This window comes from Diceros bicornis, chromosome 28 (genome assembly GCF_020826845.1).
Source record: "Diceros bicornis minor isolate mBicDic1 chromosome 28, mDicBic1.mat.cur, whole genome shotgun sequence".
NCBI lineage: Eukaryota > Metazoa > Chordata > Mammalia > Perissodactyla > Rhinocerotidae > Diceros > Diceros bicornis.
In genome coordinates, this window is record NC_080767.1 from 24,533,018 (window position 1) to 24,546,655 (window position 13,638).

The 13,638-nt window shown below is 41.9% G+C and overlaps 1 protein-coding gene across 7 annotated transcripts in view; it reads right to left on the bottom strand.

Annotated features, from left to right (window-relative positions):
• The window catches only part of ASTN2 (astrotactin 2), an 831,863-nt gene that overhangs the window by 290,150 nt on the left and 528,075 nt on the right, over positions 1-13,638 (bottom strand). For 6 of the 7 annotated variants that reach the window (XM_058523878.1, XM_058523879.1, XM_058523877.1 and 3 more), the window contains one exon: positions 7,526-7,714. In XM_058523878.1, the coding sequence (XP_058379861.1) occupies positions 7,526-7,714 (189 nt within the window). Of the gene's footprint in view, positions 1-116; positions 206-7,525; positions 7,715-13,638 lie in introns of those variants that run through there. The other variant, XM_058523882.1, reaches the window with a different exon arrangement.

Consider the following 13,638-nt stretch of genomic DNA (forward strand, 5'->3'; position numbering starts at 1 on the left):
GTGACCCTGGGCTGCTGCCCATTCCACACTGCTGGCTGAGCTCTCCACCTCCCACAGACCCACAGAGCATGAAGGGCTGCATTTCTGCCCCTACCCTGGGCATTTCATATATTTACCAAAACATGTGTTGGTTAGAAGAAGTTGGAAGGATGACCATGGCTCCAATCCAGAGATGAGATTTGGGGGCATGCAACAAAAAACATCTTCATCTGCTGTATGGCTTCTGGAATTGAGTGGAAATAAACACAATTGAAGGAAGAGAAAAACAGTGTTTACTGAGAGCCTACTGTTTCCAGGACCATTGCTTATTAGCCTGTTAAATCCTCACCACAGCCTTTTGAGGATTTTTTGAGGTAAAACCTCACTTTAGAGTTGAAGATCTTGAGGTTCATAGAGGTTAAGAGATTTGTCCAAAGCCACACAGCTAGGAAACGGCAGACATGGGACTTGGACCCTGTCACTTCTCATGGCAGCGTCCTGACACCCTGAGTTGAGTCCCAGCCAGGAAAGGGATCAAGTTCCTACAGAACCGTGCACATGGTGGTGGCCTTTGCCTAAGATTCCTCCTTAGTTATTGATTTGGCAGCCCCCATGGCACCTGGGTCCTTCTTGTCCCCTGAGAACAGGGATGGAACAGGTTCTAATCTCATTTAATCATCACAACACCACCAGGAATTGGGTATTGTTGTTATTATTCCTAGTCTAGAGATGAGGAAACTGAGGCTTAATGAACTCATGTGCCTAAGGTCACACAGTTGACAAGTGGCAAGCTAGGACTCAGACTCTAGAGCCTGGCATCTTAGACGCCAGGCCAATATATCCCAAAGTGGCTGGATAATGTAAACCACTTGGGAATGTGGGGAAAATTCACTTTCCCAGGCCTGTTATCTGGGAAAAAATGATCAGTAGGTCTTGGGGCAGCCTTATATGACTCTTAGGATCAAGTGAGAAGGAAAGGCTTCTACTAAGCCCCTGGCCATGGGGTTGAGTAGAAAGAGTGTAGCATCCTGCGTAGAAGCCTTCAGCCTTCATCTGAGTTCTGCCCTAATCATAATTTACAGAAAAGGCAACAGACACGCAAAGGGGGAGAATGGCCAAGGGTGATACAGCAAGAAGTGGCAGAAAGGAATGGAAACAGCTTTCTGATTCCAGGGCTGTCGGATATATCAGCTTTGACTCCTGAAGAAGACAGGAAATCTTGGGAAAATGGAGACACAGAAGAGAGATTCCTCCACAGCCAGCCCAAGAGTCAGGACCTCAGGGAAAATCGCCCCTTAACTCCTGTGATCCAGCCTCCAACTTCCGTCCTCAGCCCACTTCCAAGTTCCCCCCAAAAGATGGCATATAGCTGTGTCTCCAGGTGGCAAGTGGAGGATTTTGCCAAGAGTTGGAATCTTTCTGCATGGGAAGACTTGGGAATGGCCTTGAAAATCAAAAGCTAATGCCACTTTTTTTTTCTATGAGGAAGACTGTCCCTGAGCTAACATCTGTGTTGATCTTCCTCTATTTCGTATGTGGGTCACTGCCACAGCATGGCTTGATGAGCAGTGTGTGGGTCTGTACCCAGGATCTGAAACCGCGAACCCTGGGCCGCTGAAGCAGAGGCACAAACTTAACCACTACGCCACCAGGCCGGCCCAGCTACTGCCACTTTTAATTAATAATCTCTCCACCACAAGCCTCCTTTGCTTTCTCTTGTGACAATAAGATCATGGTATATTAGAAAACACCCAGACCTGAGAGTGCAGAAAAACAGCTTCCAGGTCTGGCTCTGCCATTAATTCCTTATGGAACCTCGTCCTTGGCGTAGCCATCTGTACAGTGTGGGAGTTGGATCCTATGTCTCTGAGCCTTCAGAGTGGATATTAGTGCAGCCCAACGGACTGGGGGTTGTAATCCCGGCTTATTCATTTATGAGTTATATGATTTTAGGTAATTCACTTAAACGCTGTGACCCTCAGGCATCTCATCTACAAAATGGGGGAGGAGGGTGCGTTGTACAAACTGTTCTCCAAGTTTCTTCCATCTGTAGAGTCTATGGTTATTTGGGAAGTGAATGAAGGAAATGGACAAGAAGAGAAGAGAATGTCTATTACAGTTCTCAGAGGTGCTGACATGAAGTGGGACAATGTTGGGACCCTAGGGGCACTACTGCTAAATGGGCTTTGTTCTTAGACCACATGCCATCATTTTTTAGCTGTATGACTGTTAGGCTGGTTAGTCTAACATCTCTGGCCTCAGGGTAGTAGGTAATATTGATATCCCGCATATTTCTGGGTCTCTGCTTCTCAGCACAGGACAGGATTGCATGTTCTTGCTCAGCCTTTTGAGGGGCGCTATGACTATGGGACTTGATCTGACCAATGGAATGTGAGCACAATGTCAGCTCTAGGAGGAAGTAATGAGCACCAAGCTTCTTTATCATGATTATAGCATTCATGGAAGAACATGAAGATGACATTTGGTCAGCCCTGATTCCCAATGACCAGAATGAGCGGGACCCCTGCAATTCTGTGTGGGGCGTGTAGTATGAGCAACACATACTCACATTGCCTGTGAAGCCATTGAGGTTTTGCAGTTGTTTGTTATCAAGGTACAACCTAACACATTCTGCTTGATACAGTCATTTCCTTTTTTGTAAAACCAAGTCGTTAAGGGCTACCTTGCAATAGGCATTGGAAGGATTAAATGAGAAAATATATGAAGTATGTGGTACAGGGCCTAGCAAATAAAAAAATACACACGTAGTTAAAGGGGGGAAAAAAGGGGACAGAAGAGGAAGAGGAAAAGGAAGGATCCAGAAGCAGCATGCACAATTAACCATTTCCCAGGAAGGCACTAGAAAAACCATAGCTTTGGAGGCCACTTAATAAGCTGTGATTCAGGACCCTCAGCTGGGGAACAAGTAGGTAAAGCCCAGTTTTCCTGAAATCCTTAAAGACAACCCCTCTGTCTTACCAGGCGTGGGTTGGTGGTGCCTCATTCTGAAATCCCACATCTTACCCAGAACTGTCCTCTTATGCTGTACAAAATGCACATCTGATAAGGAGACCTGATTGAAAATCAGCACCTTTCCAGCAAATCTCTCATAAGCTCCTCACTCTCTTTGTAGGTCATTCTTGAAGGCCTGTGAGCAAACGTCTGCTGCTGTCTGAGCTGTCTTATTTTTGATGAGACTTTTGCAAAATCGACCATTGCCATTTGCTCAGCCTCCATTCTCAAGCAACTTCTCCTCGATGCCATTTCTGAGACTCCAGGCTCACTAATAGTTCTTGACTGATGTTTATCTAAATCCCTGCAATCTATAACCAAAGTTGACCTTTCTTTCTTATAAGAATGAGGCAGGATGGATGAGAATGGGAGAGGGAGGGAAGTAAAATATAAGCAAACAAAGCATCAAATACCACCAACCTTTGAGGAGGAGTTTATCTCACTCCACCAGTCTTTGCCAGTTCCCTCATTGATCAAGAGCTAAGGGAAGGAATTCAGATACTGACTTTGCATGGGTCATTAAGACCAACACAGTTCACTGAAAAGGATTAGAAATAGCAAAGCTTGACATTACTTACTGGGTTTGGGGGCAATTCAGAAATGAGATTTTTGGCTCCATGTTTCCATAAATCTTGGCACTTTACCAAAGGCTCTTATGTCTGTTCATGTCCATCTGAACCTGGTTCCTAATCCAGAGCTCTCTCTGGGCACCACTCAGTCTCTTAAAACAACCCTTATTCCCTCCTGGGAATAAATTCTACGGTGACTTTAGTATGAACTCTGTCCTTTCTCTTTCATTTTAGGTCTTCATCTTTCACTCCTTCCCAACTCCCCCACGTTTCGCCATCTGTCTCCTTGTCTCTTAACCCGTCACTGCTCTATATCTCTCTAATTCTTTCTGTGCTTGTCCTTCCTTCCTCCTCTCACTTGGACTCTCCTTAATGTCTCCTCTATCTTTGTCTCTTTCTCCGTGTCTTTGCTTTGTCTCTCTGACTGCTTCTCTCTATCACTCTCATCCTGTTTCTGTCTTTCTGTGTGAGTCTCTTAGTGTGTGCCATACTTAATCTTCACACACGGTGGATAACTCCTGTACTTGTCAGGAGTCCTAAACATCTCTGCATGCTCATCTCCCAGAGACAGGCTGCAGCCTCCATGTGGCAACCTAAGGAAGGGGCCAAGAAGGGGATTAAGTTCCTGCTGAATCATGCCCATGGAGGTGGCCTTTGCCTCAGATCCCTCCCTAATTATGAATTTGGCATCCTGCCATGGCACTAGATCCTCCTTCTCTGCTGAGAGCAAGGACAGAACAGGTGGCTCTTCTCACCATATGTTAATGGGAATACGCAGAAGTTACCTACGTCCCTTACAACAGAGCCAGAAACCAGGAGATCACTGGTTTGGGAGTCACAAACTCGAACTTTCAGTCTCAGAAGGACACCAAATCACACTGAGCATTGGGCAAGTTATCTCCGTTCCTGGGCCTTGGTTTCTCCATCTGTACAAAAGGGTTTAGGTCTGCACTAAGGAAACTTTAAGTGATTTTTCAGTTCAGAGACTTGAAATGGGAGGTTCTTTGTAAAGCAGAAATCCAGGTTTCTCTTTCAGAGATTCAAGAGAGAACATGAGAATGCAGACCTGTCTTCTATCAGCAGTTGCTAGGTGTGGGCAGGGGCAGGGAAGAGAACAAAGCAGTCATCGCTGTCACACAGGAGACTCTAGCTGGTAGAGTCTGAAATCCCAGGCCAGGCAGTTGTCAGGAAATGAGGCATATGGCAGGATGGCTGGTGGGGGGCCTGCTGGCTATTCTGGAGGGCTGGACCACAGATTACTTGAAGGAGGGAGGGTAGGAAGGAGAGGAGGAGGCGAGAAATGACAACTGCTTTTGATGCTGAAAAATTTGCAGGCCTGCCTTCTGGAACTTGGAGGACAAAGGAGCTGCAGCCACCCCCCGTATGGGGCTCAGGAAGGGAGACTTGAAAGAGATAAATTTAGACTCATCAGAAGATGCTCGCCTTCCCACGGTGGGAAGTCAAATGCCTTAGCATGTGGCTCTAAGAGGTGAGAAGGTCTGAGGATGGAAATAATCACAAAGAAAGCTTAAATGAAGCCAAGGATGAGAGGTTTAAGTGAAATGGGCTACTCTAATAATAATAGTAGTCTGAGGAGTTCCCTAAATCTCGAGGCTGTTGTCAAAAGAGAAAGTGTGGTCTGTTCACTGTACTCCCCTCCATGAGCAAATTGGGGCAGACACAGATCCTGGCTATTTAGAGACAACCCAAGATCAAAGGGTTGGGAACAATGAACAGAGTGAGGTAGAATGAGGATTCCTCATGGAGTTAAAATTATGTCTGAGCCTGGAGACTCCCAGGCCGCCTTTAAGGCACCATGCTCTCTCTTACTGACCAGTCTGTTGGTAGTGGGAAGGCAAGCAGTAAAAACAAAGGCTTGGCCTTCAAGACCCCCATGATCTGCCATTGCTTACGGTTCTAGCTTCACCTCCCACCATTCTTTCCTTACTTATTCAGCCTCAACCACACCAGACTTCTTCATTTCCTGAAGCCAACCAAGTTCTTTTCCTTCTTGGAACATCTGTCTCTGCTTGCAACCTTTTCCAATGCTAACTCCCACTCATCTGCCAGGTATTAAATAACACTTCATCAGAAAAATCAACTCCAAAGCCTTATTATTGCTTTCTAATCTAATAGATGCAGCCCCACCACTCTGCTCCAACTAAATTAGATCCCACTGTTAATTGCTTTCCTGGAACTCTGTATCTTTACTTCATAGTAAGTAAATACACACCTACCACAAATTAAGTAAATACATAAGATTACACACACACACACCCCCATACCTAAGCAACACAGGGTCTAGGGTCATTTTTATCTCATTTTCCCTTGTATCCCAAGTAACCACCATGATACCTGGGACGTAGTGACACAAAGAGCACGTGACAACTACATAGGTGAATGGTTTTAGGAAATTCACATTTCCATTCTAGTTCCATAAAATGGGAAGTGATGAGGTATATTGGATTAGAAGACAAGAGCAAGGATTTGGACTCAGTCAGACTTCCATCTGACTCCTCACTCTCCCTCTCACTAGATGGTGACCTTGGGAAAGTTACGTTGCCTCTCTGGTGTTAACTTTTCAACTGTAAAATCGAGGCCAAGGTGCCTCAAAAGGTTTTAATAATGAAGCTAAAATGGCACTATCCTGGCTCTCTCACTTCCTAGAAGGGGGATTTGGGAAAATCACTTAACATTTCTATTTCTCATCTGTATAAAGGGGTAATCCCAATAATAGTCCCTGCTTCACAGGGCCATTGTGAGGATTACATACATTCATGGATGGAAAGTGCTTAGCATGCCCTCAGCATGTGCTGAATTAATGTTAGTGGCTATTATTATTATTAAAAATACTTAGTAAAGAGCTTGGCATAGAGTAATTCTTAATAAGTAGTAGCCATTATTACCACTCCTACTACAGTCACCCCTATTATTAATTAGATGACGGGATGGAGCTGATGATGATTATAATGGTGATGTTTCCTACCAGTTCTGACTTGTTGACATGACCTCAAATGGGAGAACCCTGCTTTGTGATAATATCCTATTACATTTTCATGAAAAACTGTCTAACAATATAGTTTTCTTTTTTTTCCCCAAAGATAATCATTTCTTATACATGGAACAATTCTTCTCCCTATACCATCTTAGGGTGCTGCAGATTTCGAGGCATGAATAAATCCCACCCAAGGCCTCTCTTCTCCAGATAGAACAGCCCCAGTTCCTCCAACTCTCCCAGGAAGCCTTTCACAATTCGACTGCATGTCTAATCTTCATCTGATTTGGTCAATCCAGTCCCTGTTCTGTTCTCTTTCATATGAGTAGTCTCATCTTCTAATTTCTCATGTATCTCTGCATTTATAAACAGGCGGTTTTTGACATACTGTTGAACAACAACAGCAAAAAAACAATTTCTAAACAGCTTTATGAGATTTGGGGTGTGTGTGTGTGTGTGTTTGTGTGTGTGTGTGTGTGTGTGTGTGTGTGTGTGTGTGTGTGAGATAGATAGAGGAGGGGGAGAGAGAGAGAGTTGCTTTAAGAATGTTGAAGAAAATGTTAATTCTGGGTATTTCTGGGTGATTTTCTACTTCATTAAGTGTCTTAATTTTTGAACTGCCTGAATAGCCTGCATAGGATACTTATTTTTTAATAGACTGAAAGATTAATTAAAAATTTAAAAAATTCCATTAACTGTACTTACAGGATGATTAAAGATTAAATTTAAAATGTATGGATAGAGTTCAAAAAATGGGACGGCAGGATAAATAAGAGCTAGGTTAGTGTAAAAGGAACCTCATGGAATGAATTTTGCTGATTTTTGACACTTCCTGGATAGGCATCAGTGAGCTTGGGGAGATGCTGGCCAGCATAACAGGACTCTATTCCATGGTGCCCATGGCGTCCTCCCCATGCCCAGATTTCGGGTCAGTGACTCTATCAGTGAAGTGCAAGTGTCTGCCCCATACCTAAAGGTCATCTGGAAGACTTGGCCTTGGTTCACATGCTGGGTCCGGTTGTTGTACCCATGTAGCATCTCTCCAAAGAGGGTGTCGTTGAATTTGGAGTCAGGTTTGAGGCACTTGGGGCCCTCGCAGACATCTGAGAGCATTAGGCAGGATTTTCCATCAGGAGCCAGCTTGTACTCCTCCACACAACTGCATGATAAAATAGAGCCGAGAGTTAGCTCCGCATGCTGGATGCCCCCACTGGGGTTGACCTAAAACCAAGGCCTCCTTTGCCTGCAAAACAGGTCAGAGTTTAGGAATGGAGACAGCTATTCTGGCTGGAATCTATCTAGGGCACAGGTGTCTAGAGAGAAGCATATTAATCCTGCAAATTGGTAAATTCAAGGAAAGTCATTTGTGACATTTTGGAGGAGTCGAGGGGGAAACCAGTGCACATCCACGCACAAAGCAAATTTAAAAACTGTTTTCCGTGAACATGCAGACTTTAAAAAGCATGACAGACCAATTCACAGGGAATTATCAACTAGTTTCTCAAACCAGAATCTATTCCCAGTCTATCTGTCGACCAAGGTTGAAGACTATAGCAAAAACAAGGTTTTTATTGCCCTTGTAGCTCAGAGGTGATCCTTACAAGATCACAGACAGCGCACGGAGCAGCCGCCACTGCTTCTGCTCAATTAGCAATGTTAGCACTCTCTGTTGGACTCTAAGTACCTAATCCTGAGAGCAGAAGGGCACTTGACATTCTTTTGAGGGAAGGACAGGCTCCTCTGTGGACCAAACAAACATCTGAATGGGGTGTGGAAATAGTATTTGCAAGTTAGGGGAGTTTGCAGTGGGAAACAAATTTCATAGAGAGGCATGGGGGGAGGGGAGGGAGCAGAGGTCTCAGCTCCTGAAAAATCAATACAGAAACTGGAAATTTTTGAGGGAAATTTTTGAGGGTCTACCTGTTCATGGTCCTTTGCTAGGCACTGGGGATAGGGCAGACATAATAAATAAGACACACAAAAGAATAGGCTGCACAATTGGAGAGACGTATATAAATGTCATCTTCGCTCCTTTGGACCTATGTGCACCCCAGCAAGTCATTTAACTTTTTTGATCTCCAGTTTCCTCATCTGTAAAATGGGGTAGACACTCCTATTCTACCTTACTTCACTAGGCTGCTATGAGTTCCCATGATACCTTGGCTGCAAAAACAGTTAGGAATTGCAAGGTACTTAACAAAGTAACTATATTAATCGTAGTAATGGTGGTGTTTCTATTTATCCAGCATATACTATCCACTGGGCACTGTGTACATTGATTTACTAACCATGGAAAAAAGGTAGTATCATCATTCCTGCTTGACACACAAGTAAAATGAAGAGCCAAGAAATAAAGCATGTCACCCTGTGAGTAAGTGGCAAATCTGGCATTCAAATTCAGGTCTGTTTAGCAACAAAGGCATCTTTTTTCTACTCTCGTCTCCTCCAAATCCAGTTGTTTCTATTTGCGTGATATGACCCTGGTTAGGCTGTGCTGGTTGGAAGCAGTAGAAATCAGGCAGTCTCTTATTTGCCTTTCCTCCATGGGGTGGAGCGAAAATTTATTGAATCCGACCACAAAGAGACTCAGAAACTCATATGGGAGAAGGACGAAGCTCTGTGAGATGGTGTGGGAAGAAAATGTACCCAGGTTGCAGGAACTAGTAGCTGATGCTGGAGACACAGAACCCACCTGTAGGCAGGAAGTAGACAGGCAGAGATGAAAACTTGACCCAAGATCACTCTAGTGGAAACATGTCATGCATGCAGCAAGCTCTCACCCTTTCCTCTAACCCCTGGTGCACTGCACTGATGCACTGATTGTCTTTCTAATATTTACATGCTCCTGCCCAAAATATGGTGGAATGTGTCTTGGAAGGAGGCCTGTCCTGGAGCCTTGGTCAAGTCTATCCCCCTTTCTTTTTGCATCTGTTAAATATAAGTAACTCTCCGTTAAGAAAGTTGCAGCACAGACGAAGTGAGCATTTGAATGTGCAGAGTGGATGGCAAGTGCTCGATAAAGTCTAGTTCCATTCATCTATCCCAGGATTTTCCCAGAAAATACGGAGATATGATGTATTGGGTAGGGCGCTTGCTTGTTCTCTCTCTCTGTCCACACACACACACACACACACATATGTGCACCTGTGACTAAATACATTTTTGTTATAAATCATTAAACATTTTTAACATTATCAAAGTCTAGAGTAAAATGAGGACACTCCTCATTAACCATGCCACATAAATTCTTACTTCCTATTCTAGTGGCCATCACTGTTAACTATTACATTTATATATTTTTTTCATAATAAACATAAACAGAATTACACTATACATTGTTGTGAGATATGCATCTATGCCTAATATTATTTCTTAGAAATCTTTTCAAATCAGTATTCATATAGATCTATCTTTTTAATGGTTATTTGGCACTGCGCAGTATAAATGCACCCTAATGCTTTTAGCTAATCTTTATTGATGGGCATTTTGGTTGTTTATAGCTGTTTGTTATTACAAACAGTGCCATAATGAAGATCTTTGTACATATATCACTGTGCACATGTGTGTGTTTCTATAAAACAGATTCTTAGAAGAGAGATTGCTGGGTCAATGTTTTATGAATTTTTAAATCTTGATAGATCTACTAAATGGCTGTCTGTAGAGGCTCTACCAGTCTACAATCCTGTCATTGATGAATGAGAGCCCATTTGCCACATCTTTCATGTTCATTATTGCCAATCTGGGACAGGAAAAAATAACTCATTTTTGTTGCGATTTGCATTTCCCTGATGCCTGGTGAGGTTCACCATCTTTTCATGTCATGGTCATTTGTATTTCTCCTTGTGCAGATGGTCTGTCCATGTGCTTTGACCATTTTTCTATAGTTGTCTCTTTCTTCATTGGCTTGTCTGTGCTTTGCATATTTTCTGAATAGTCGCCCTTCATGCTCCATATATACTAAAATTTTCTTCTAGTCTGTACTTGTATTTTAATCTTGCTTTTGATATCTTATAATGTCTCTATCCTGGTCCTTCATTGCTTCTGAATTTTGTGGGATGCTTAGGAAGTCACAAGATGATAAAACATCTTTCTGTATATTCTTCTAGAATTTTTTTTAGTTTTTAATCTTTGGTTATTTAATCTGTATGGAATTTATTTTTGTGCATATTGAGAGTGGTTATTTTAACTTTATTTTTAAAATGAGCAATTATCTGAAGGGTCCATCCTTTCACTAACTAATTCGAAATACCATTTTGTCATATACTGAATCTCTATGTATACCATATATATACATGGTAGGAGTTTTTATTCACTTATCTGTATATTCCTGCAATAATTCTGCACTACTTTAATTACTATAGGTTTATACCATATTTTGGATATAAATAAGTCTCCTCCCCATCATGAATGCTAATTTTCTCTTTCAAAATTTCCTCATTGTTCTTACTCATTTTTCCCTTCAGATGAATTTTAGAGTTGGAATTCCATGTAAAACCCTAGTGCAATTTTGGGTAGTATTCCATTGAATTTGTAGATTAAACTGGGAGAAGGTTTACTTTTTTTTTCCTTTAAGAAATATATATTGAGAGTCAACTCTGTGCTGGGCGCTGCTGACAATTGTGGTAGAGATGATGTGTTGCGTTCATCACACTGGGTCCTCTTCCTGAACACACACTGTAGATGATGCATCTATAGTTGGGTTAGAAGGACCACGTGATGGGATTTTGACCAATGGAGTCTGACAATTGACGTGATATAAGTCACTGCCAGACCCAGCCCTTTCAAACATCCTGTGATTCTCAAGCCCTCTCTTCTCTTGGAGACCACGTGTTCCAGAAGCACACTGCAGGATGGAAGAGGGTTGCCTCAATCACAATGGACCTTACATGAACAAGAAATAAACTTTGGTGTGCCAGCTTCTGGTTTGGGAGGCTTCCTTTATTACAGCAACATAGATCATCTCCGCCTGGCTGACTGAAACAGCATCCTTACAGTGGGGTGTCTTCTAACCCAGAAACATAGGTTGCATCTCCATTTACCAAATATGTTCTTTTAAAACCTTCACTGAGACTTTAGATTTTTGGTCATAAAAGTCTGCACATATCTTGTGGGGGTTTATTGATAGGTATTTATGTGATGCACAACGTTCTAGAGGACACAAGCATGTGTTTTGGATCCAGGCCACCAGAATCCAAATCCAGATTTCACCACTTATTGGCTGTGTGACCTTGGACAAAATGCTTAACCGCTCTGTACTTCCTTTGCTTATCTGTAGAAGTTCCCACCTCATCGAGCTGCTGTGAGGATTAAATGAGTTATGTCTGGAATATAGTATGCCCAAAAGTATAGCAGAGTGAGCTTCTATTATTAGGCTTTTCTATTTCAGGAATAGGATCAATTTTTCACTTATGCTTTCCCTTATATTTTCTAGTTAGCTATTGCTGATATTGAGGAAAGCTATTAGTGATTTTTGTTGCTATAAGTTGATTTTTCATCCTACCACATAAGGAACTCATCAGTTCTAATACGTCTACCAGATTTTTTGAGATGGATAAGTATATATTTGCTTAGTTTGATATTAAGATTATGCTAGGACTATGCTAAATTAAAAAACGGTCCTTTTATTTTCTTTCTCCGGATCAGTTTACATAAGATAGAGGTTATTCATTCCCTGATGATTTGATAGAACCTAGCTATAAATCCTCTGGACTTGATGTCTTCTTTTCAATGGTAGATGTTTAGCTCTCTTATCATTTTATTTTATGTTATCTCTCTATTTAGATTTTCTACAGCATCATGACTCAAACTTGGTCATTTATATTTTCTAAGAAAATAATGCATTTTATCAAGACTTTCAAATTTATTGGTGTAGAGTTTTACACAGTAGTCTCATTAAATTTGTTTTATCTTCTGTGTTTCTCCGGTTATGTCTCTAGCTCATTCCTAATGTGTTTATTTGTGTTCTCTCTCTCTCTCCTTTGAACAGGCTTTCACATTTTATTGATGAGGCTCTTTTTTTTTTTTTTCTATTTCATTTATTTCAGCTTTTATTTGGATTAATTCCTTCTTGCTGCTTTTTTTGACTTTGTTTCATAATTCTTTTTCTGGCTTCTTGAGTTAAATGCTTCATTTGTTTATTTTCGATCTCTCATGCTTTTTAATAAATGCCGTGGAGCTTCTGACTCCTGCTTTGCCTGAATTCCGTGAGTTTGATATGCAGCCTTCCTGTTCCTGCTCATTTCTAAAGAGGTGGTGATTTCAGTTTGATTTTTTCCTACCCAAGAATTACTTAGAGGGTTGTTCTTTTGTAATTCCCAAGTAGATAGATTCAGTTGCTAGATAAATTGTTGTTAATATCTAATATTATTGCATTCTAGTCTGAGAATGTAGCTTGTATAATTTCTACTTCAGGGAATTTATTGAGATTTCATGTCCCCTTACTTAAGGGAGACACAAGTGGCAAGTTCAGATTTTGGATCTAATTAAATCTGATTCAAGTAGATGCAGTACCACCTACTGGCTATATGACCCTGATCAAGTCTATTAGCTCCCCTAGGCCTCAGTGTGCTAATCTATTAAATAGGATAATAATAATCCTTATTGTAGGGCTGATCCGAGAATTAGAGAAAACTTAGATAAAGGATAAAAGGGTATCTATTATGTAGTAGCCAATTACTGCATCAGCTATTGTGAGGATGATTGTTGATGTTATTATGACTATGCTATTATTATCTATGATTGTTATCTGATCTATTAGCCCATTTGCACTTCCCAGGGATTGTAAATTTATTTCCGTGGTTCTTAGGTCTTAGTTATTGGCTTCTTTCCAGATCCAGATTTCTTTTTTTTTTTTATTATTTTTTTTGTGAGGAAGATCAGCCCTGAGCTAACATCTGCCAATCCTCCTCTTTTTGCTGAGGAAGACTGGTCCTGGGCTAACGTCCGTGCCCATCTTCCTCCACTTTATATAGGACGCCGCCACAGCATGGCTTGACAAGCGGTGCGTCGGTGCGCAGCCGAGATCTGAACCAGGGAACCCCGGGGCCGACGCAGCTGAGCGCGCGCACTTAACCGCTTGTGCCA